The sequence below is a fragment of the Cetorhinus maximus genome, chromosome 18 (genome assembly GCF_964194155.1).
Source record: "Cetorhinus maximus chromosome 18, sCetMax3.hap1.1, whole genome shotgun sequence".
In the NCBI taxonomy this organism is placed as follows: domain Eukaryota; kingdom Metazoa; phylum Chordata; class Chondrichthyes; order Lamniformes; family Cetorhinidae; genus Cetorhinus; species Cetorhinus maximus.
In genome coordinates this window covers 67677110-67703522 of record NC_135896.1, presented here as the reverse complement: position 1 = coordinate 67703522, position 26413 = coordinate 67677110, and the positions used below count along the sequence as shown (strand labels likewise).

The following is a 26413-nucleotide window of genomic DNA, read 5'->3' as shown; positions in this document are numbered from 1 at the left end:
CATGAATTACTAAAATGGAAACTTTTCATCTAAATAGTTCTTTTTCTTTTCCCCCTAAGAGGTCAGTTCCTTCAAGTAGTCTCACAAACATGCTTGGTGCCTCCTCTATGGATCAGTTCTTGTGTGATCTATCCTGGCATGCTTTGTATCATGAGATATTGCTTATAAAAACATTGGAAAGCTATCTCAAAACTGAAAGGAATTGAACTAGATGGATCCAGTAAGCTAATATTCAAATTAAAACTATTTAGGTTTTGATTCAGCTTTACCTGCAGGCAGATTTATTATCTTTTGTTGTTATGTGTATATCTCTTCAGCTGAACTCAAAAGGATCCCAGGGTGGCTTGAACCACAACAGCCATGAGCATCGTACTGACCCCAGTGAATAGCCAAGAGTTGGATGCCATGGCAACAGATGCATCTCCTATGATCACAAACTTGACTCCTCTGGAAGAGCCAGAGGATGAGGGAAGCATGAAGGAACATGATGCTTTCCAGCGCTATGAGAAACCCCCACCACTTAACACTGGAGCAGACTGGAAAGTCGTACTTCACCTGCCAGAAATAGAAACCTGGCTTCGTATGACATCAGAGCGAGTGCGAGACCTTACCTATTCTGTGCAGCAAGATACTGAGAATAGGCATGTAGATGTTCACCTGGTCCAACTAAAGGTAAGAATGGAGGGAGAAGCCTTTTTCCCATAGCAATAAATCTTGATTTGAATTAATACATGAACTGAAAATCAATTGGTATTGAATCATTAAATGTAAACCCCAACTAGCATTAAAACAGTTGGAATAAATACATTTTTGGTTGAATTGCAATTTCTGTAATGGGATGCAGTTTAACATAATTGAGCATGATATGTGTGTGGATATGGACGACTGACAGAAGATGGGGTTATTAATCTGACCAACTAATTGTGCTATAATAAAAACAAAATATTGCAGATGCTGGAAATCTGAATTAAAACAGAAAGTGCTGGAAGAACTCAGCCTGGCAGCACCTGTGCAGAGAGAAATTGTTAACGTTTCAAGGCGAACATGACTTATGATTTCATTTGAAGTGTCATATTCGACATGAAATGTTGGGGGGCTTTTATGGCCCCCCAGCCAGTGTATTTGCATGCAAGGGGTCTGTAAAATAGGACAGGTGGCTAGTCCACTGCCTTCCCTGAGCTGTTCCTCATAATACAATGGGTGGGTAAGGCATCAGCCAGCCTGTTCACCTGCCCTTAGGCCTATTGAGTTCCTTAACTGGCCAATTAGTGGCCTGCTTCCACCCCCACTGCAATAATGAAGGAAGCCTGCTCCTTCATCATCTCAGGTGAAAAGGTGGGAAGGAGGGGGCACAGGTACCTCCTTTGGGTGTTGCCCTTTACCAATTGGGGCCACCCCACCTAAGATATTATCCCCTTTATTGTGACTCCCTCTCTGGCCTCCAAACCATGACCCCATCCCCCCTTTATAGGGTCCCCAGTCCCTCTCTGATCAGCAACCCCAGACTTAGTTCAGTATCCATATTATCTACCTTCTTGGGACTGATTGTAGCCCCAGCAGCGGCCATTACTGAGCCCAGGTATTGATCCTTGTGGTTCTCTGCTAGTTACAGCCTGCCAATCCGAAAATGTCCTGTTTATTCCTACTCTCTGTTTTAAGCCATTAGCCAAGCCTCAGTCCATTCTAATATATTACCCTCAATTCCATGGGCCCTAATAAATTCTTGTATGGCGCCTTACTGAATGCTTTTTGAAAATCCAAATACACTACATCCACTGATTTTCCCCTGATCCATCCTACTGGTTATGCTCTCAAAGCACAGAGTCATAGAGGTATACAGCACAGAAACAGGCCCTTCGGCCCATTGTGTCCATGCCAGCCATCAAGCACCTATCTATTCTAATCCCATTTTCCAGCACTTGGCCCGTAGCCGTGTATGCTATGGTGTTTCAAGTGCTCATCTAAATACTTCTTAAATGTTGTGAGGGTTCCTGCCTCTACCACCCCCTCAGGCAGTGTATTCCAGATTCCAACCACCCTCTGGTTGAAAACATTATTCCTCAAATCCTCTCTTAACCTCCTGCCCCTTACCTTAAATCTATGCCCCCAAAGCACTTGAACAGATTTGTCAAACCTGATTTCCCTTTCACAAATCTATGTTGACTCTTAATCGTTTTATGATTTTCAAGGTGCTCTGTTCCCTGTTACTATAACGGATTGTAACATTTTGCCTACTGCCAATGTTAGGCAAATTGGCCTATAGTTCCCTGTTTTCTCTCTTCCTCCTTTCTTGAATAGTGGGCTTATGTTTTGTTCCCTTTCAATCCTTGGGAACTGTTAAAGAACCTAAGACTGGAAGATTAAAACCACCATCCACTATCTCCAACAACCTCCTTTAACACCCTAGAATGGAAGTTATCAGATCCAGGATTTGCCACCATTTAAGTCCCTTTAATTTCTTCAGTACTATTTCTTCACTTACACTGATTTCCTAAGTTCTGCATTCTTGCTAGACATTTGGGTCCCCATTATTCCTAGAATGTTTTTGGTGTTTTCTATCATGAAGACAGATATGTAGCGTTGGATTTTTGTTCTCGAGTCGGGTACGCAGAGTCGGGAAAATTCCCAACTCCTCAAACCCAACTCTGGTGAAACTTCCCTGGATGTTGAATATTTGCTCTGGGAGAATAGGGGCTAACTTGACTCAGGCCCACCAACCCCTGAAGTAGTGGAGATGCAGAGACAGGCCCAGCATAGAGTACGCAACTCGGCCAGGGTTTGAAAGGCAAGGAGGTAAGGAATTCATGCTGTGAGGCAGCAAGTGGATGGGAGTGTTGATGTTGCTTGGGGGAGACATTAATCAACAATCAGGTGAGTATGAACTGCAATAGTTGTCCAACTGGTTGCTGACACTGGGCATCATGGGTTTTTCAGAGGAACATATAGTCATTGTTGCTGAATATTCACATTGTAATGAAGGGCACCCCCTACCCAATTCAGGCTGGAAAAGCATCATAAAACACAACCATGGAAATGGCAGCATCTTGGTGCCATCAGCAGCTCATGATACTCTGTATTGACTCAGGTTACTACATTGCTTCAGGTGATGACTGATACACACCACATTAGCCATGATCTTCCACCTTCCACCTACCCTCTTTCCACCCATCTCTCAGGGTGCAGCCATATAATTGAGCCTTGATTGTGACTCTCACAACTCCGCATTGTCATTGCAGAACATTGTGACTCAGTGGGCTCAGGCCAGGAGGGTAGTTAGTGGTCAGGAGCACGGCATGCTAATTATATATTTCAATTATATGACCGCACCCTGATAATTGGGTGGAAAGAGGGTAGGTGGAAGAACAAAGGATCGTGGCTAGTGTAGTGTGTATCAGTCACCCACTGAGACATGATAGAAACGTGAGTCAATGCTGAATATCGAGAGGGGCTGATGGTGCAAGATATTGCCATCTTAATGGCTGTGTCTTGTGAAGCTTTTCCAGCCTTAACTTTATAGAGGGTGCTCCTTCATTGCAATGTGAATAGTCAGCACCAATGACTATTTTTTCTCTGGAAGCTCATGATGGGCCATCTCTTCCAGTGCCAGAAAGCAGTTAGACAACTATTACAGTTAGTATTCACCAGACTGTTGACTGATGTCTCCTCCAAATGACAGCAGCACCTCTATCCACTTCCTCCCTCACAACAGGAACTTCTTACCAGCTCGCCTTTTAACTCCTGACAGAGTCACGTAACTCACGCTGGGCCCGGTGCCAGATAGCCCCCATTCCCTAGAGTGATAGTCCAATCATTCGGGGATGTTTCAAGTCAGGTTTGCAAAGTCGGAAATTTTCCCAACTCTGCACCAGTCTCTGGAGCGAAAATTTGGCTCTCACTATCCATTCCTGACCCACTCTGCTTGTTTTTAGCCAAAACACTGCTCTGCTCTACAGCCTTAATATTTCACCTCCTTCAATTTGGTCTACTGTATTCGCTGCTCCCAATGCAGTCTCCACTACATTGGGAAGACTAAACGCAGACTGGATGACCACTTTGCGGAACACCTTCGCTCAGTCCGCGAGCATGACCCAGACCTTCCTGTCACTTGCCATTTCAATACACCATCTTGCTGTCATATCCACCTGCCCGTCCTTGGCCTACTGCAATGTTTCAGTGAAGCCCAGTGCAAACTGGCGGAACAGCACCTCATCTTCTGATGAGGCACTTTATAGTCTTTCAGACTTAAACATTGAGTTCAACAACTTCAGACCATGAACTCTTTCCTCCATCTTGACCCCTTTTTAAATCCAATTTTAAAAATTTTTATTTTTATTAATTTTTATTTTTTAAATCCTTTTTCCCCAACTGCCCCACCCACCCCCACAGGATCATCTGCTACTTGTTTCTGAGTTGTGCATTCACAGAGCGCTGACCCTTGTGCTAGTAACACCTTCTGCTATCTTACCTTTATGCCACTATCAGCACCTTCTTTACTCTTTACCACTACCATTAACACTCCCTTTGTCTTGTAGCCATGACATTTGTCAATCCCTCCTGAGCTCCCACCCTATCCCTGACCTTCTATTCTGCTCCACCTGCTTCACACCTTCTTAAACAGTATAAAATCCATCACATTCCTACTTCTCATTTTCTGAAGAAGGGTCATACGGACTCGAAACGTTAACCCTGTTTCTCTCTCCACAGATGCTGCTAGACCTGCTGAGTTTTTCCAACATTTTCTGTTTTTATTTCAGATTTCCAGCAACTGCAGTATTTTGCTTTTATCTTAATACTTCCTGTTCTGTTTTTGAATTTACCATATCCTGAATCCTCCCAAACTTCCTTTGAGTTTAAAGCTCTATCTAGTGTCCTAGTTATTCGATTCTCCAGGACCCAGATGCCAGCCCAGTTTAAGTTGAATCTGCCCTAATGCAACAGCTACCCCTTTCCCCAGTACAGTTGTCAGTGGCCCAGGAAGTGCAATTCTTGCCTCCCACACCACTCCTTCTGCAACGCATTTAACCATCCAATCTGTTTATCCCTCTGCCAATTTGTGCATGGCTCAGGTAACAATTCAAAAGAGATTATGTTTTTTAATATGGACTCTAACTCCTCAAGTTCTTTGAACAGAACATCATTCCTCATTCTATTTATGTTGTTGGTTCATATGTCGATCATGGCAACTGGATTCTCCCTTTTCCACTCCAAGTTCTTCTTCAGCTGTGAAGAAAAGTCTTTTACTCTGGCACCGGGCAGGCAACACAGCCATTGACTCCTGGTCATGGCTGCAAACAACTATATTTACTCCTCTGCCCATACAGCCCTCTATCACTACCACTTTCCTTTTCACTCCCTCCTGCTCAATGGTACTATGGCCAGTTTCCCCATTCACTCTGAAGTCCTTGTTCTCATTCACACAGGTAACAAGTACCTCTTGCCTGTTGCTCAAGGTCAAGGCTGACCCTCCACCATCACTACATCTGGATCCCCATACCTGCCTGATTCACACTCACACCCTCCTGCTCCTGACCATTGACCACCTCTAAAATACTACTTAACCTAAGGGGTGTGACTGTCTCCCAGAATAGAGTGTTCAGCTCTTCCCCTCCCTGATGCCCCAAAATATCTGCAGCTCAAACACCATCTCCACAGCTTTGAGCTGAAGTTCCACGTGCTGCAGATACTTACAGCAGATGTGATTGTCTGGTATCACAATGCTGTGCACAAACTCTCAGATGCTGCAGTAATGCCACAGCATATGCATTGCAATGTCTGTCTAATTTGGGTTTTGGAGCTTGAACGGCAGCTGGGAGCACTATGGTGCATTCACGAGGCTGAGCAGCTCGTGGATAGCACGTTTCAGGACGTGGTCACCCCACAGCTTCGGGAAGTGCAAGCAGAGAGGACATGGTTGACCACCGGACAGTAGAAGGGGACCAGGCAGATAGTAAAGGAATCCTCACTCGCACATCATTTTTCGGCCTTGGAAAACAGTGAGATTGACGGTTCCTCTGTGGAGGCCAACCAGAGCCAAGGCTATGGCATTGTGGGTGGCCCAGCTGCTTGGGGGGGGCGGGGGGGAGAGGGGTGGGGGGGGGGGGTGGCGAGGTAAGAGCGTGGAAGGGTAATAGTGGTAGGGGATTCGTTAGTGAAGGGAGTGGACAGGCGCTTCTGCGGCCATAGATGTGGCTCCAGGTTGGTATGTTGCCTCCCGGGTACCTGGGTCAAGGATGTCATGGAACGGCTGCAGAGCATTCTGAAGGGGGAGGATGAACGGCCAGAGGTTGTGGTGCATGTTAGGACCAATGACATAGGAACAAAGGGAAACGAGGTCCTGCAAGCAGACTTTAGGGAGTTAGGTAAGTAATTGAAAAGCAGGACTTCAAAGGTAGTAGTCTCCAGATTACTCCAGGTGCTACGCAGTAGTGAGTATAGGAACAGAAGGATAGGGCAGATGAATGCGTGGCTGGAGAGATGGTGCAGGAGGGAGGGCTTTAGATTCCTGGGGCATTGGGACCATTTTTGGGGAAGGTGGGGCCTGTACAAGTTGGACAGGTTACATCCGAACAGGAACGGGACCAACATCCTCGCGGGGAGGTTTGCTAATGCTGTTGGGGTGGATTTAAACTAAACTGGCAGGGGCATGGGATCCTGAAAAGTAGTTCAGAGGGGAGAGACACTGAGATAGAATTAGAAGTTAAAATGCTAGTTAAGTGAGTCTGGAGGGCAGAGGAAACATAGGCTAGATAAGAAAGAAGTGAGTTTAGTAAGACTAAATGGAATATATTTTAATGCAAGGAGCCTGAGAAATAAGGCAGATGAGTTGAGGGCACAGATAGGAATGTGGGAGTATGATGTCTTATTTATATCCGAGACTCAGCTAAAAGAAGGGCAGGATTGGCAGCTCAACATTCTTGGCTATAGGGTATTCAGACGAGATAGAGAGAGGGATAGAAGAGGAGGGGGTGTCACAGTATTGATCAAGGAACTAATTATAGCAGTGAGGGGGGATGATATCTTGGAAGGATCATCAAATGAGGCCAAATGGGTAGAAGTAAAAAAACACAAAAGGGGAAAACACACTGTTGGATGTGTATAATAGGCCCCCAAACAGCCAGGGAGAGATAGAGGATCAAACATGTAACCAAATTTCAGAGAAGTGTAAGAATAATAAGACATTAATAGTAGGGGATTTCAACGACCCAAATATTAACTGGGACAGTTTTAGTATGCAAGGTGGGGAGGGAGCAAAATTCTTACGTTGCATCCAGGAGAACTTTTTTAGCCAGTATGTAGAAAGCCGAACAAGGGAGGGGGCAGTTCTGGACCTAATGTTCGGAAATGAGCCCGGGCAGGTGGAAGGCCAAAGCACAAATCTTCACGGTAAAATATGTCTCTTCTTCTCATCAAATGAGCATAATATTAAACAATTTAATCTCATTCAAAGTTGCAATTGTCTCTTTACATAACTGAAATAAGGAATTCATGGTTTTCCACAAGTTTAATATGCCCCCAGTGTTAAAAATGACAATACTGTTCAGAATGATAAGGGTTTGCTGTAGATTATTTTCAATTTTATAAAGCCTCATAGGTTCTGGTGACTGTCATTCTCCTTCATGAGGTGCTGTTAGTTTGACCTTGTAAGTAGCTGGCCAGAGATGTAATTAACAATGGACATGCCATTTTTCCCCAAGCTAAAGTATTCAATGCTTATCCTGAAATATTTCACCTGGCATTCTAGATGAATACTAGTGAAGTTCAATTTTCAAACTGAACTCAGCAGGAACAGTAGATGAGATTACCATGCAAATCTGGAGCTGGTAGTGATGCAATCTTCCAATAGGAAAGGAAATGCTTGAAATGCACAACCACACTCTGCTCTTAGATCATGATGAATCAAAGCCAGTGTAACTATTCAGGGCAGGTTTAACACTTTCACTAGATCCAGTCATTGATATGCAGTGTAGCCATACAATGTATACAGTGCAGACCCATGATACCCACTTTTAGAGTTGAGACCACGTGCAAAATGCCACCTCATGGCCAAAGAGGAATCCATTTGGTGGGACAGTTGGGATTGTTGTCTGAACAAAGGATTTGCTTTAAAACACACTCAATTTGACATCCTTCCACCACCGCCCCATCTTCCAAGTGACCACTGTACTGCTACAATTTGCGGCATCTTCATTGGCAGCCCTCCCAGATATGCCTCGACTGGCAAAGGTCTCGACTGTTCCTTTTCAAATTAAGGGATATCCCCCAACCCCATCAACATTATCAGATCAGTAATAGAGAGGCTCAGATATACGCATCCCAGCAATTACTCTTGGATTCTACTTACAATGGATTAGAACAAAAGTAGTCCCTTAGATTTTCCTTCATCTTAAATAGGATTATGATGTGTGAATACTTGATAGCTATTGGAGAGTAATATTTACAAATCACAAAGATAATGGGTTAGCGATTCTGGATTTGAAGTTGTACTATAGTGAAGCCAGCTTGTTGTAGCAGATCAGAGAAACTTACGGTAAAAACTTGCATTCTAAAGGTGCGCAAGACATTTTTATATTTGTGAGACAAGAAATTAGAATATATAAAAATATAACTGAGCTGCTCAAGCCCCCAGCTTTTATCTTCCCTTGTAACCCACTCAGTAACACGCACTACAATGAACTGATCTGTGCCATTCTTGATCACAGTTTACAGGAGATGGGATTTAACAGATAACGAGTTATACAACCTCAGTTTATTTCTTATCCGAGTGTCAATTCATGTACTGAGATTCATGTACAGTACATGAATTGACACACAAAATATTAACTCCTTAGTTGAAATATGCATGAGTGGCATGTAGTACCAAACTCATTTGCATTGTATTCTAGTTAAGATTCAAGGCTGCAACCACTTTGGAGGACTATGCTATTCTTAGTTAACAGATGTTAATCAGATCTCCTCCTACAGGAATTAAGGGCAAGAAGGTCGAGCCCTTAATTCCTGCAAATTGTTACATGAAACAGCTCACCTGAATTCATGCTGCTGTTAAATTGTAGCAAACTGGATCAAAAACGTGGTTTAATGCTGCAAGCAGTGAGGATGAGGAGAATGGATTGTATATATTAATTACTAGTAACTGCCTTCCAAGTGTGCTTACAAAGAAAATGCAGTTTTAATTGTAGGCAAAATGCGAGCTTATGGGAGCACAATGAGTACTTCCATAATTTTCCCAGGTCCGTTTTAAAATGTGTTTTTAAGAAAATATGCCTGATGATGTACAGACAATTACACCTGAGATCAATGATCATAGGCTGGGAGTCATCTATCTTTTCCTTTTTGGCCAATGAAGTATGTGACAATGGAGCAATCTAATTTTCTCGTATAATATCACTTCAGAATGCTTCAATTCACATCTAAATGTGCAAGTAAGCCATATTTAAAATCTATTTAAATTACTAGCGATTTCAATCCTCACCACCACCAGACTGAAATGATAGAGATTTGTCTTCCTGTGAACAGCAGTTGGAAAGGGCTATTTTCCGTGATTTCAATGATCAGTGAACTATTGCTTCCTTCACTTCATCTGCTTTTTCCAATCCCCTAAGTGATTTAAAACAGTAAAATTTGATATGATAGGTTACTTAGGCTAGGCGGTAAAATACAGAAACATTTGGAAAGATGGAGTAACCTATTCTATATCACTGGGGGTGTCTGTGATGTATCAATTACTATGGTGGACTAATCACAGTATGTGTTACTCCATCAACAAAATAGCACTTTAATTAAAGTACCCAGCAATTTAAGTATTTAATAAAAAAATGTTGATTCTCCACATGATCACCTCCTAATCGCATTCTCCTCAACTGCCCTGCAAACTTTAGTTGACAATTGACTGATCCATCCTGACTCTGCCATGGTTCCACACCTATCTTTTTGAACATAGTCAGAACACTTGTTTTTTTGTCCTCCTGCGCCTGTGCAGTCATCTCTGGTGTGCTCCAAGGTTCCATTTTTGGACTCCTGATTCTTCATCTACATGGCTTCTAGGTTTGTCACTTCCAAGCTTCTCCAGGCTCTGAGCAATTCAGGAAAAAAAACCAAAGTGGCATTAGAAATAATATGTTGAGTTCAATTTTACTAAACGCTTTTAGTTATAAAAATGTTGAGAGATGGGGAAAGGGTTGTTTGACTGGGTAGGCTGGTTGGTGATGGGAATTCATCCAATCAGATTTGGCAATCCTACTGCTGTCTCTTGGTGACATGATCTATAAGCACACAATTGGTTTTGTAAACGTGCATTTGTTGTTGCATTGCCCAACTGATGATCCAGTATCAAGATTTAGATGAAGCAGAACTTCTTCCAGTAAAACCTTGGCAAGCCTAAAACATGCTGCTCAACTCCCATCAGAAACACAGGTGTCTTAACTCCTGATCCCATCCCTCCTAATGTGGAAATACAAATAAAAATGCATAAGTTGCACTGATGCTGTGGGGGTATCCTTCTGACCTTATAAATTGAAGCATGATATTGGGAAAGGGTAACAGGAGCTTATATTTAAACTACTTTCCTGTACTGACCTCCCTTAAAACTCTTCTGATGAGTTGAATGAATAACTGGCAGATTTTACATGGTAGTGCTTACAGACAAAATAAGAAATTGAATACCTAAATATTCATGCACTGAAGCTACACAAATTAACATACTGGTGCAATCAAGATATCCTAGTTATATAAAGAAATAAAAGGGGTGTCAAACATCACACTTACAAAATTAAGAATTTCTGTGTATCCATATGTTTTCTGTAACTCCGTAACTCTATTTATCCATAATGCTGCGTGTATTACAGCTTTCCCTCCATTGTTTATTATGGTTATGGTGAATTTTGCAACAGGCTTCACGTTTTACTTTAACAAATTATACTGTTACTTTCATTGTTTTCCTCCCTACACCCACTCATATTTTTTCAATCCCTTAATGAAATTAGCTATCGCAATACTTAGCTACATGGAAAAGCTTTATGAGACTTATTGATCAATCAATGCCTAGAGTTAACTTTCAACTATCCAAACATAGAAAGACTTACATATTGGTAATTGTATGAAAAAGTTGGGACAGTGTAATTTAGAATGAAAAAAAAGGACAGAAATGTCAGCCTCTTAATAGTCTATAAGTACACATGATTACAGCAAGTTTATATCAGGGAAACATCTCAAAGCACTTCACAGGAGCATAAACAGATAAAAATTGACACCGAGCCAAAAAAATTTTATAAGGGATGATTGAAAGTTTGATTTTAAGAGGATCTTGAAGAAGAGGTAGAGAAGTGAAGAGGTTTAAGGAGAGATTTAATTCCAGAGCTTGAGGCCGAGATGGCTGAAGGAATGGCGTCCAGGGTGAAGGTAGTGGGGGATATCTAGCAGGTCAGCGTTGTAGGTATGTAGAGTTCATGGACAACTGTAGAACTAGAGGAGGCTAGAGAGACAGGGAGGGGCAAGGATGGACTGATTTAATCACAAGGATGTGAATTTTAATTTTAGGTCATGATGGACTGGGAACCAGTGCAGATCAATAAGCACTGGATGGGGGTGAATGAGACTTGATGCAGGCTAGGATATGGGCATCAGCATTTTGGATGAGCTCAAGTTTCTGAAGGTGGAAGATGGGAAGCCAGCAAGGAGAGCATTGGAATAGACAAGTATAGACGTAACAAATGGATGAGAGTTCCAGATGCAGAGATGAGCATCTGGGGTACCATGTTTGAACGTGGAAGGAAGTTTAGAATTATTTATTTTCTTTGAGTGAAAACAATGACCCATAGTAATATCAATAAAATATAGAAAGTCAAAAAAGATTATGGGCGAAATCGTCCAGTCCCGTTGGCAGCAAATGTCATGGCAGGCATGAGCGAACAATATGGCGAGAAGGCCAAAAATCAATTTTACGCCGTCATGAAACCAGTTTGTGATAATCTTTTTCACCCGTCAATGGTGGGCCGTGTTTCCTGCCACCACACATCGGGAAGCTAATTTCAATACTTCAGCTTTGCATTATTAGCCCTGCTCGTCGGAATCACCCGCCCATGTCAAATTTACCGCCCATGTCGGTGTCACTTCAGAACGTTGTGTTTCTCGACATCCTTTCAAAGACGTGCACCTGGCGAGCTGAACTTTGAGGGGAACTCAGAGGTGAATGAAAAATATTCACAGATGTGTGTGACATCATTCTCACCTGCACTACTCTGAGATATGATTAGTGGGGTTGTGAATAACAGCAGCTTATGTACAATATGAATATTAACATGTTAAGAAATGTCCACCCATTATAGTGAAACATTGAAATTCTTTGTTGCATGAAGTATGAAGAAATGATTTCTCCTATGTCAACTGTCTCTATTTTCTTTCCTGCACCTAGAAATAGAATTTGGAATTTATCTGTCCAGGCTTTCATCATTGATTAATTTAAATTTCTATTTGAAAGACGTTTGCAAAGTGGAATCTTGTGCCCGGTAAGTTGTGCCTCTTCTAATGATCATGAACGTGACATGATCATGACGGGGCTGGACAGAGTAGATAGGGAGAAGCTGTTCCCACACGTAAAAGGATCAAGAACAAGTGGGCACAGATTTAAAGTGACTTGAAAAAGAAGCAAGTGTGATGTGAGAAAAATCTTTTTCATACAACAAGGGTCTGGAATGCACTACCTGGAAGTGTGGTGGAGGCAGGTTCAATCAAGGCATTCAAGAGGACGTTAGATGTTTATTTGAATAGAGACAATGTGCAAGAGTACAGGGGAAAGGCAAGGCAATGGCACTGGGTCATAATGCTCATTTGGAGGGCTGGTACAGACATGATGGGCCAAATGGCCTCCTTCTGTGCCGCCGTTAAGATTCTGTGATTCTGTGACGAGGCTTTTACAAGAAGCATAGTTGAGAAGAGTGATGTTTGCTGAAAAACCTAGTTGTGCTCCATCCGGTGGTCAAAAATATTTTGCAATCAGGTATCACGGAAGGGATTTCACATGTAATATTATCAAAATGTAAACCAAGTGTATGATTCAAAGCAAAACTGGTCTGGCCATGATTCCAATGGCATGTGAGAGAATATTTTATCCAGTCAGCATGCAGAATGACTTTGAGTATTTACAGTGCATTATATATCCAAGAAGAAATGTAACTTCTGTATGTTATCAAAATAATGTACCATTTTTGTATCTCACCTGAAATAATGTTCAATTAACCTTTAAAATAATACAGCTCATTTGGTTACATGATAGGTGTGGTTTCAGTCATCGGAAAATTATGGGTAGAAGCACCTGGATTTCTGATGTGTGTTGCCAGCTGACAAGACTTGTAAGATTATATATATACTAGTTGATCTTCCCTAGTGTTGTATATGGGGAGTCAAGTCAGGTCAAGCAAGAGTAGAAAGTGGGGACCAACATGGAGAAATGGCAGGGCGAAAAAGAATAGAAGGGAAAGAGGAAGAGCAAGGGGAGGGAAGTGGTTAAAGGGATGTCAGCGGCGCAGCATTGTTCCATCTATATGAGATAATAGACATGCAGCAAATCCATTGGCGATGGGATAGTTTCATGTGGTGCTCTTTTGCTGATGGCTGAAGAGATCAATCCGTGAGAGGCAGGTTCTACCACAAGTGCCGAGGTGGCTATCAGGTGTTGTTATGGGTTTCTACTTTCAGCATTGGCACCTGTTGTCAAGCTGCTGATCATCATGGTGGGACACACTGGCCCACAGATAATGAATGTTGCCATTTCCCACCATCATTGGCTAGTGTCTCCCATATGTGAAAATCGATGTTTAGGACCGTCACGTTAAGCTTGCAAGCATCCTTAAGGGAAGCTTTGAGTGTCCTACTGATCTTCTGGCTCCTGCTTACCGCCCCCCCCCCCCAGCCCCCCCACCACCCGCCATGCAGGATATCTTCGGGAAAGTGTCTGTCTTCAATCCTGCAAACTTGCCCGAGCCAGCAAAGTCACTTCTGCTTGATGAGCGCTAGCATACTTGGGAGATTTGCCTTAGCTGACTGTCGCATTCATGATTTTGTCCTTCCATGAGCTACTGAGAATTTGCTGCAGACATCGGGCAGGATTTTCCAGCCCCATCCGCTGCCAGGATCGACCAGTCCCGCTGAAAGCCAATGGACTTTTGGCTGAGCCACCGAATCTCCTGTGGCGGGTCCCATCACAATGAGGCCAGAAAATCCTGGCCATTGAAGATGAAAGTTGTTGAGCTTCAAGTGATGAGGGAACAGGTATGGACAGAGGATTGGAGAAATGTAGAGATAGGAAGGGGAAAGGGCACAAGGTGGGGAGGAGGAATGTTTGGAGGAACAGGTAGAGGGGCTGGGGATAGCTGTAGTAAAGCCAGAGAAACTATCTATTCTTCTCAGTGGAAAGGGATGTAGGGGGCTTGCACTTTTGCAAACTTCTCTTTATACTCTGAGTGGGAGGGATAATATACTTCCCTCTTTACAAACAAAAATCTTCCTGTTGGAAGGGGGCGGGGGTGGAATTCAATGAGCTGGATTTTCAATCCAGCTGTATCTCCAGGGCATAGGGGTTTTGTTGCAACAACTTGCATTTATATAGTACCTCTAATGTAGTAAAACATTTGAAGGCATTTTGCAGGAGTAATTATCAAACAAAATGTGACAGCTAGAATAGGTGCCAGGTCAATTTTAAGGACTGTCTTAAAAGAGGAGAGAGGTGGTGAGTCAGAGTTATTTAGGGAGTGAATTTGAGAACTTACACTGTTCCCAAATTCTAAAAATCTTCATGGGGGTTGGGAGGAAGGGGGTGGGGGGGGAGTGGGGGGTGGGGTGGCGGCGGAGGGTGGAGGGTGGAGGTGGTGATTTCACTGAGTACTGAGTTAAACTTCCCCTCTGGGAACACTGGGTCAGTATTTCTTATTGGAAGCACTATACCAGTATGCAGATTTCAAGGAAGGTCCTTTTGTATGTTGGTTAGTCCAGTGTTGGAATGATTACTGAAACATTGGTATGTTCAAACAACAACTGGCTTATTTTATACAACTGAACTATGTACAGCTATTCATGATTAAGTGTCACATTGCTGAAGCCATGAACAGGTTCCCTCCCCTCTCCTAGTCATGTATTCTCTTACATCATCATTATGGGAAGTGCTATTTACACAGTACCACACATTAACTCTTACAAACCCTATGCTACATCTCCCCTCAAGTCTTCGTCCATATTTTTTACATTAATATTTACATACTACCCCATCTCCCTCCAAGTCTCTGACATCGCCAATTCAATCTGTCAGGATGCTTTACAACTCTCCCTGATCGTGTTCTTATCAGGTTTGGAAGATCGGTGGTCTCTCTTTAAACTCATTTTTCTTGACTTGGATGGTCTTCATTGAGAGTTGTGGTATCTGGTTTTTATTAATCTCTGACTCAACATCCGTTTCTTCCAAATGTATGAGTGATTGTTGTCTTTGATGAATAGAAATAAGATCCCCCCGGTTTCTATGTATAATACCTTCTGAATTATGTACTAAATAAGATCTCTTTTGAGTGTCATTTCTCTGGAATATTACTTCTTCTTTCCCTTGGCTCAACTTTGGCTGAAATTGATCCATTTCTTCCTCCCTTTACTGTTGTACCTTTCTCAATCACGTTTCCCTCTCTCTTTATTTGATTTTACAGGCTTATCCCTCTCTTTGCATTTTGCATGTTCCCCATCCTTGCTTATTGAGTTTGCCCTCTTTCCTTTATTTTTTTCTGTGCATCCTTACTTCTGGACTGATGACTCCTTGCAGCCTCTCATTCTTGAACTCTTGGATAGTCCTAGGCTTCTAGTCCTGGAATTAATTCTTTGGGTAGGATGGGAAGCTGTGAGGAATCCACCTGATCAATGTCTTTAGAATCCAGCAGACCTGGTTTAGCAATAAGTTCACTTTCTTCCCAAGCAGGAAAGGAGGACATTTCATGGCTTGGTTCTATGTCTAGTTTTTGACTTCTTTGGCTGCTAGCATCCTTGACGACCACTTTTGGTGGATGGATATTTTCTAGAAGGTCACCACTGTTGGATAAATGTAGTTTTGAACAGACTATTTTGTCACCAGATTTTCACCTTCCACTTTCGAAGCAATTCCACAGAGTGATGAGTGATTCACTCTCATTCTCATGTTTCTTCTGGTCTAATTTTTTCACTGTGAATTTGTTGTGAGTGAGTGGAGTTCCTCCTCCTGGACATCCTCCTGCAAAACAGATAGACTATCAATCTCTGTGAAGAGTGTGAAAAAGTCGGCTGAAGTCACAATCCAGGTCTTTGCAGTTGGATAGTTTCTGAAGTCACCCTTGGATGCTTACTGATTGACTTTGTCCACTTTCCTGGTAGGTTTGAGGTCTATTCAAGATCTTCTCCTTAAAAGAGAGAATTCTTGATTCTGTAGAACACACAATGTTTCCAATATCTGCTTTCCCTTGCACTGGAGTGTTGCCTGTAACTTCCCCTTGACTTTTAGCTCGATCCCTCGTGGACGACTCCTAGACCTGGATTTCCGTAGGCTGCAGACAATGCTTTGGTAACCACGGATCATTGTCTGTTAAAACTGTTACATTCATTCCAGTATCTAGTTGAAAATTGGTGATATATCTATTAACATATATATCTGTATTCCAGAATACATGATTGGGGTCATTGATCTCACCCAGGAAATATTTTTCTTCCTCTTCTGGCAGAAATTCTTCAACTTCATGAATAGCCTTATGCGTGACCACTTTTCCTTTGAAACCTGTGAAGTTGGAGGTTTTACTTTAGCACATCTTCCCGAAATGGCCAATTCTTCTGTAGAGAAAGCATTCTGACATGTTTGCAGGATACTCTTCGCACCTATGGATCTTTTTGGTGCCACAGTGCTGGCAACATTTTATGACATCTTGTACTTTCCCTCCTAATTGTACCCTCTTTTCTGATGTATCTTTTTACTTCACCTCTCAGTATTTCCCTGTTCTGTTTACGAACCTCTGTTTGTCTCACCAGTTGTATTGCTTTTTCTAAGGCGAGGTCTCTAAGAACACAGGAAATAGAAGCAGGATTAGACCATATGGCCTGTCGAGCCTGCTCTGCCATTCAATACAATCATGGCTGATCTTGGGTTTCAATTTCACTTTCTTGCCTGTTCCCCATATCCCATTATTTCCTGAGAGACCAAAAATCTGTCTATCCCAGCCCTAAATATATTCAATGAAGGAGCATCCACAACCCTCTGGGGCAGAGAATTCCAAAGATTCGCAACCTTTTGAGTGAACTAATTTCCCCTCATCTTAGTCTTAAATGATCAGCCCCTTATCCTCAGACTGTGCCCCCATATTTTACATTCTCTGAGCAGTGGAAACAATCTCTCAGCATCTACCTTATCAAGCCCCTTCAGAATCTTGTACATTTTAATTAGATCACTTCTCATTCTTCTAAACTCAAGAGAAAATCAACCCAATTTTCTCAGCCTCTCATCATAGGACAGCCTCCTCATCCCAGGGACCAATTTAATGAACATGTGCTGTACCGCCTCCAATACATGTATATCTTTACTTAAATGTGGAGACCAAAGCTGTACACAGTACCCCAGATGTGGTCTCTCCAAAACCCTGTACAACTCAAGCAATACTTCTTTATTGCTGTACTCCAATCTTCTTGCAATAAAGGCCAACATGCCATTTACCTTCCTAATTGCTTGCTGTACCTTTATGTTAACTTTTTGAGTTCCTTGTACAAGCACAGTCAAGTGCCTGTGAACATCAACACCTACAAGTTTCTCACCTTTTAAAAAATATTCGGCTCTTCTATTCTTATGACCAAAGTGAATAACTTCACACTTCCCTACAATATAATCCATCTGCCATCTTGTTGCCCACTCACTTAATCTCTCTATACCTCTTTGCAGCCTCTCTGTCCAGCACACAGCTTACCTGTCCACTAGCTTTGTATCATCCACAAACTTAGTTACATTACTCTCTGTCTTTTCATCTAAGTCATTAGTATATATTGTAAATAGCTGAGGGCCCAGCACTGACTCTTGTGATCCTCTACTATTCACTACCAGCCAATTTGAATAAGTCCCATTTATGCCCACTCTCTGCTTCCTATCTGTTAACCAATCCTCTATCCATGCTAATATATTACCTCCAACTCCATGTGCACTTGTCTTGCCTATTAACCTTCTGTGTGGCATCTTATCAAAAGCCTTTTGGAGATCCAGGTATACGGCATCTACAGGTTCCCCTTTATCTACCCTACTAATTACATGCTCAAAAAACTCCAATAAATTTGTTAAGCAGGATTTCCCTTTAGTAAAGCCATGCTCACTTATTCTAATCATACTTTTCTAAGTGCATTGTTAAGATTTCCTTAATTCCAGCATTTTCCAACAACTGATGTTAGGCTAATTGGCCTGTAGTTCCTGTTTTCTCTCTCCCTTCTTGCCAACTTCCAATCTGATGGGGCCATTCCCGAATCCAATGGGCAGAATTTTTCTCTTGTCGGGCGGGCATGCGACCAATCCAAATGAGTGTAAAGTGACGTGCAATGATGTCGGGTGAGCATCCCAACATCATCGTGCGATATTTTGGTTGGTGGGCTTGCACAGGAGTTGGCAGCACGCCTATTAAGGCCCTTAATTAATTAATTGTCTAGAATTTTCCGCTACCCGTCCAGCCATTCAGTTGGCGGGCAGGCAAAAAGGCCAAGTGGCCTTTACATTTTTGGCAAAACCTCATCCATGGGTGGGATGAGGTTTTGACCAGTGATTTTAAAAAAAAAAAACCTTTTAACCCTCATATTTAACATGTCCCTGCTCATGTGACAGAGTTACATGAGGGGGGCATGTTTTCATTATTTTTAATATCTTTATTTCTTATTTTAAAAATCTTTAGCTTTCTGAGGCAGCTCTGATTCACACTGGTTCGCCGTTAATTGGCTGGCCAGTGTTAAATCATGTTCAGGGCCCGATCACGGGCAGCTTGGCTTCCTGACTGCTCCCGGGCCAGCCTGCCAAGCCCGCCTGATGACCGGAAAATCCTGGCCAATGAATTCTGGAAAATCACACACAGCACCTCGACTATCTCTGTAGCTATTTCTTTTAGAATCCTAGGGTGCAGGCCATCAGGCCCCGGGGAATTGTCGGATTTTAGTTCCTTACGTTTCACCAATACTTTATCTCAGCTGATATTAATTTCCCTAATTTCCTTACTTTTTAGCCCCTAGTTTACTGCCTATTTCTGGAATGATACTTGTGTCTTCTACTGTGAAGACAGACACAAAATATTTGTTGAAATGCCTTTGCCATTTCCTCATTCCCCATGATAATAGCTCCTGCCTCCACATCTAATGGGCAATGTCATCCCTAGCAACTCTCTTCGTTTTTAAATACATATAAAAGCTCTTACAATCTGCTTTTATATTACTGGCTAGTTTACTCTCATATTCTACTTTTTTCCTTTTTATCAACTTTTTGGTTGCCCTTTGCTGGTTTCTAAAATACTCCCAATCCTTAGACTTTTTACTGTTTTTTGCAATATCTTAAGCCTCTTCTTTTAATCTAATACTATCCCTAACTTCCTGAGTAAGCCACAGATGGGTCTTTCTTGCTGAGTTTATGGTTTTCCATGGCTTGTATTTTTGTTGGACATTTTGAATTGTTTCTTTGAAGAGCTGTTCATTTACAGCCATACCTTTTCATCTATTTCCCCAATTTACCTTAGCCAGTTCTTCCCTCGTACCTATGTAATTGGCTTTATTTAAATTTAAGATTCTTGTTTGTGATTAGAGTATGTCACTTTCAAATTTAACTGGAATTTAATGATATTATGATTACTATTTCTCAGTGGATCTTTGACTATACCATTACTAATTAACCCCACTCCATTACACAATGCTAGATCTAAGATAACTTCATTCCTAGTTGGTTCCATAATGTATTGGTACAAGAAACTGTCACAAAAACATTCTACAAACTCATCTTCTAGACCACTCTTGCCAATTTGATTGTCCCAGTCTATATGCAGATTAAAGTCCTCCATAGTTATTATATTGCCTTAGTTACAAGCTCCATTTATTTTTTGTTTAATGCTATGTCCAGTGGTATAACTACTGTTAGGGAGCCCATAAACTACTCCCACCAATGTATTCTGACTCTTGCTATCTCTGATTTCTACTCATACTGATTCTACTTCATTATCTTCTGAGGCCAGATCCCTTCTCTCTAAAGCCCTTATGTCATCCTTTACTATCAGGGATATGCCTCCTCCTTTGCCATTTTGTCTGTCTTTCTGAAATATTGTGTACCCTGGATCACCTTGTAACTATGTCTCTGTAATGGCAATTATTCGTGATGTATAATTTTTGTTAAACTCTCTGTCCCTTCCTGTCCTTCTCTGGCTGTCTTTACTCACATTACTATATTGTTCTGATGACTTGACCTTTCTCTTTAGATCTCTAAATCTACCTTCACTCAAGCCCTCTCCCCACCCTCCCCTGTTAGTTTAAAGCCCTGTCCACAGCCCTAGGCACACGAAAGGCCAAGGCACTGGTCCCATCCCGGTTCAAATATAGCCCATCTCAACGGAATAGTTCACTCTTCCCTTGGCACTGATACCAGTGCCCCATGAATCAAAACCCCTTCTTTCCACAGCAGTCTTTGAAATCCGCGTTTGTTTCTCTAATCTGCTTGATCCTATGCCAATTGGTGTGTGGCTCAGGTAACAATACAGAGATCATTACTTTTGATGTTCTGTGTTTTAATTTGGACCCTAACTCCTCAAATTCTCTTAGCAGAACATTCTTCCTTGTTCTACCTATGTCGTTGGTTCCCATGTGGACTACGACAACTTGATCCTCCCCCTTCTGATTCATGTTCCTCTCCAGCCATGAGGAGATGTCCTTAACCCTGGCAATGGGCTGTCAACCTAACCTTCGGAGCTTCCATTCGCAGCTGCATCCCTGACTATACTGTCTCCTATCACTACTACATTCCTCTTCGCTTCTGTCACTTGAATGGCAATCTTCACCATGGTGCCATGGCCAGTCTGCTTATCCACCTTGCAGTCCTTCTCCTCATCCACACAAGTAGCAAGCACCTTATACCTGTTGGACAAAGCCAGTGGCTGAGGCTGTTCCATCACTACCTGCTAAATTCTCTTACCTGCCTGACTCGCCATCATATCCTCCTGTCCCTGACGAGTGACCAACTCCAAAGATCTGCCTAGCCTATGGGGTGTGATCATCTCCTGGTGCAAGTGTCCAGGTAACCCTCCCCCTCCTTGATAAATCGCAGTGTCTGCAGCTCTGCCACCAGCTCAATAACATTGAGCCAAAGCTCCTCAAGCCACTGACACTTACTGCAGATGTGTTCACACTGGTGTCCAAGAACTCCCACATTCTTTAGTTGCAACACATCCTTAGATTGCAATAAGTCTGATAGGGATTCATCAGTAATATCGACCACAATATGGTCTCATATTAATTCTGTTTATAGGTCTCCATACTTGCATCCATCAATGAGCCTGTAAAGGTCATTAATAAAAGCATCTACTGGTTCACCTGGTTTCTGGACCCTTTTCTTGGATTAGGCCCTTTTCAGAATCTTATTGCTCCTCAGGTTGAAATAGTTATCGAAGGCTTTTACGACTTCTTCAAATTTATCAGAGGTTTCATTGGTGCCCTGTCTTGATATAACATATCTGCTACTGTTCCTATGGTGTATAGTAATGTATTGACCTGTTCAGCTTTAGACTTACTGTCGAATCCTGAAGCAATTCAGGACCTCAAGAATCCTTTTCTCCAAAATGCCCAGTTTGGAGTTTGATTTGGTTCTTTCATGTGTCCAGACTGCTCAGAAAGCATAAATTTAGGATCCATGGCTTTTCTAAGCTTTTAGCTGGTTTACCCAAAGTCTTAAATTTTCCTTCCGGTGTTTGAAGCTTTCCTGCCCTGTTCAGCCTCTCACCGACACCCTCTGCGGTCACTGTCTCTCCTTGGCTAGACATGATATATATTTCTTGTATGCTGAAAAGCTGTTAAAACTTGCTTTACTTCAAGTTATTTCAATAATCTCTTCGCTCCCTTCCCCCTGGAGCATTGGGTATTCGCAGTCGCCACGTGCAATGGTGCCGACCTCGGACCGAGGCTGCAGGGTTTTCCATAACCTGCCCTTGCTCGGGATCTGGTTTTCCCAGTGCGCTTTTAAAATTGATTTGTACCCTTTTTTAAGGGTTGCTCACCAGTTCCACAATCTTTGCTTGGTTCTGCAAGTCGAAGACTATGACCACTGACTCGGGATTTGCTTCACAGAGCACCATGTGCTATGCTGCAGCCCTGAATGAGTTTGAAAGTTGATTTTCTGAATTTCCTGCCTCCCAGTCATCTATGGAGTACCATTGGAGTTCTTCAACTGTGTCTTACAGAGTTCTGTAGTTTTGGCACCACTTTTACAGGTCTAACGTCTAATCTTCTATAAAGTTGAATTTTCAGTGTCTTGGGGTCCATCACTGCTATTACCATGTTGTATGTTGGTTAGTCTAGCTGAGAAATGATTGCTGAGACGTTGGTATGTTCAAACAACAACTGATTTATTACAGCTATCCGTGACTGGGTGTTACACTGCTAAAGCCATGAACATTCTCCCTTTCTCTCCTAGTCATGTGTTCTCTTATATCATCATTATAGGAGGTGCTATTTACAGTCCCACACATTAACTCTTACAAACCCTAGTACTACAGGGCCAGAGGCTGGCTTACAGGAGATGGGAGGGTGGGGCGAAATCCAACTAAGTGTTTCATTACTCAGAGCCTACTTTCAAAGTGGGCAGTTGTGCCATGGTCAGCTTTAGGGGTCCATAAAGCACTACAAAAAATTTAAAAATTAGAATTTTTAGGTTAATCTATTGCTGTAGAACCACACAATGTTTAGTATTTGCAGACAAATGGCTAGTTTACATAAATGCTTTAGCTTTTCCAAACTAATATTATGTGTCAGTTTTTTTTAAACAGTAGACAGCACATCACAGTGTCACATACAGGTGTAACTGATTCTGCAAGTCAAAGTTAGAAAAGAAAATGTATAGTAATCTATACATTGGATATATCCCATTTGGTGCAAGTTGCACACATCATAGGCTCACCCCTCCGCTGACCTTAATCTCCTGGGAGACACAAAACATGAAAAAGTCTTAGGCCAAATTAGTACAGATCTCTGGAAATTTCCTTTCCAACTCCCAAAGGCAATCAAGGAAGCACCAGTCACTTATACTTTGCAATATAAACAGAAAATGCTGGAAAAACTCAGCAGGTCTGGCAGCATCTGTGGAGAGAGAAACAGAGTTAACGTTTTGAATCTGTATGACTTTTCTTTAGAGCTGACACTTTGCAAGTAGGTTTTCCCATTGATAAAACCTTACATAGGTGTTTTACACTTTTTTCCTGATAGATTATTGTGATCCACTCTTCTGTAGGGTTAACAAGGGAATCCAAGATCAATATATTATTTAGGTCAGGCAAGGTTAGAGGGTTGTGAGGATAACTGAACCCCGAGGGGAGGCTGAGTAGGATTAGGAGGGTGAAGGGAATGTCAGGGAGGTGTATGGGGACAGGGAGGGAGATGGTGAGGAGGATGTTTAGATGATATGTGGTGGAAGTGGAATAGTTTCCCAGGGCCCATCTTAATGTTCTGTGGAGGAGAGAAGACAATTTCCCTGCTCATTGAGGAAGTGCTTGTTAGAGTGGTTTCTCTTCCCAATGTGGAGGATCGTGTGTTAATGGTGGGATAGCAGTACCCTGCTCAGTGAAAGGAGTACAGGGGGTAGTGGTTTGCTTGGTAAGTAATGTGGGTCCAGATCAATTAATTGCCTTGCTAAGTGGGGAGCAGATAGGGCCGAAATTTTGCTTACTATAGTGGGGGAGATTGGCTAAAAACCCTCTAAACTTGTGAGGGCGGGGGCCAGGGCTGATGTGTTGCTAAGCAGAAAGGAGCTGGGGAAGATGTGGGAGGGGGCTTGATTGATAAAATATTGCTGGATGTGAGCAGACTTATTCCCAGTGGAAAGGGAGGGAAGATGGAAAGGGGCAAAGGAAACAGCAGACATATAGAGGGCTTCTCAATGGAGAATGTGGCAGGAGGAGAATTGCCACACTCTGAGCAAGCAGCAAATCAAGGCATTGGACTGAAATAGGAAAACAAGCCAGGATAAGATGTGTGGCTTGCAGCTGCAGGGCAATACAGGTTTGTGGGCTGCGAGAAAGACTGGTCAAGCCTGAAGAAATAGCAAGTCACATCAGGAATCACGCCAGTGAGTGATGGTGAAACAGCTTGTTTGCTAAAGGCTGAATGGCAATTACCAGGAGGAAATTTGGATTGTTGTTGGCTCTGAGATACTCAGGCCTGATAAGGAAAAATTCTGGAGTAGGACAAAAAAACCTTGGTAAACAGAGGTGTTCGGCACAGAGTCTGTCCAGGGGATCTGACAGGGAGCAGAAAAAATATTGCGTTTTAATTTGAATTCCAGAGTTTAAAACTTACCTGGCTTTTACCTTTATCAATATGGTTGCTGACTGCTCCAACCTTAGGCTGTTCCACAGTGACACTCTGTGGGCAAAGCAGACAGCTGCATGTAGGTTGCAGTATTTTCTCCTGGTGCTCACTCTCAACAGACTACTTAGCAGCAAATTGTTTTAGCAGCTAATGTTACATGGCATTTAACAGTGGAAAGCCTGTCACAGCACCTACCACAGTTAAACACTGACACATTTAAAACTGGCTTTCCTACAGACAGAGTGTGACACAGCAGTTTTCAATTTAATTTGAAATAACTTATTATGACCCACACATTGATTTTAATGTATATTGGATTCATTTATAATATGGCTAATCTGGAAATTCAGACATATATCACTTAAAATGTAACTTTTAATCTTTAAATTTTAATTTTACTTAATTAAATTGTTTTTAATTTTTCTGTGTAGTCTCCTTCCTCCCACATTAACACTCTTTCCATAAAATCATGCTGTCGTCTCCAAAAAGGCAGGCTGGACTTTCAGAATTGATAATGCCACCACAGAGAGTAAGAATTGTATTATAAATTCACTCCATGATTTTCTTACAGCAACCTCTTTTGTGGCAAAGATTTGTGAAAAGCACCATGCAGAGGCATTAACCCTTGTATTAAACTGGCATATGGAGTGACATTTTCTGGACACATATAGAAAATATGGCAGTATAGGTGTTCAATGTGTATTATCAAATATAATTTGATAATCATTTTTGGTTTCAGGTACAACATTGAAGTAGAATCAGGCCACAGTTGGATATAATTGTTATTTTAGATTTTTATTTATATTTAGATGAAACCTTAGATCTGAAGCTTTTTAAAAATTATTTGTTCTTGTGGTGTAGGAGACATTGGCAAGGCTGCATTTAAAAGCCATTCCTTATTGGCCAGAGATGGTGGTGATACCTGGGTGATAATGTCCAGAATTTCAAGTCCCACCCCAGAGACTTTAGAACAAAATATATACTGACACTCAACTGCAATACTAAGGGATTGCTGTAATGCTGGAGGTGCGATCTTTCGGATGAGACATTAAACTGAGGCACCATCTGTCCTTTCAGATGGACATAAAATAACTCATTGCACTATTGGAAGAAGTGCAAGGAAACGAGGGAGCTGTCACTATTGCCCTGGCTGATACTTTTCCTCAACCAAGGTCACTAAATCAGATAATCTGATTATTTATCTCATTGCTGTTTGTGGGTCTTTGTGCTGTGCAAATTGGCTGTCACTTTTCCTACATTAACAGAGACTCTTCTGCAAAAGCACTTCATTGGCTGCAAAGTGCCAGGTGATATCCTGAGACTGTGAAAGGCATTTCTTTTTATTCTTTCATGGGATGTGGGCGTTTCTCACAAGGCCAGCATTTTTTGCCCATCCTTAATTGCCCTTGAGAAGGTGGTGGTAAGCCGCCTTCTTGAACCGCTACAGTCCATGTGGTCCAGATACAGCCAATGTGCTGTTAGGAAGGGACTTACAAGATCTTGATCCAGCAACAGTGAAGGAACAGCGATATCATTCCAAGTCAGGGTGATGGGTGGCTTGGCAGGGAACTTGCAGGTGGTGGTGTTTACATGCATCTGATGCACTTGTTCTTCTAGATGGTAGAGGTTGTGAGTTTGGGAGCTGCTGAAAGACCCTTGGTGAGTTGCTGCAGTCCATCTTGTACAGAGTACACACTGCTGCCAGTGTGCATCGGTGATGGCGGGAATGAATGGGGTTCAAAGGTTACGGGGCGAAGGCGGGAGAATGGGGTTGAGAAACTTATCAGCCATGATTGAATGGCGGAGCAGACTCGATGGGCCGAATGGCTTAATCTCTGCTCCTATGTCTTATGGT

The 26413-nt window shown here is 42.2% G+C and overlaps 1 protein-coding gene across 1 annotated transcript in view; it reads left to right on the top strand.

Annotated features, from left to right (window-relative positions):
• Positions 1–332: 332 nt before the first annotated feature.
• Positions 333–26413, top strand: part of akap6 (A kinase (PRKA) anchor protein 6) — a 467239-nt gene continuing 441158 nt past the window's right edge. The window contains exon 1 of the mRNA XM_078562838.1: positions 333–672. Within this exon, the coding sequence (XP_078418964.1) occupies positions 361–672 (312 nt within the window). The 5' untranslated portion in view covers positions 333–360. The remainder of the gene's footprint in view (positions 673–26413) is intronic.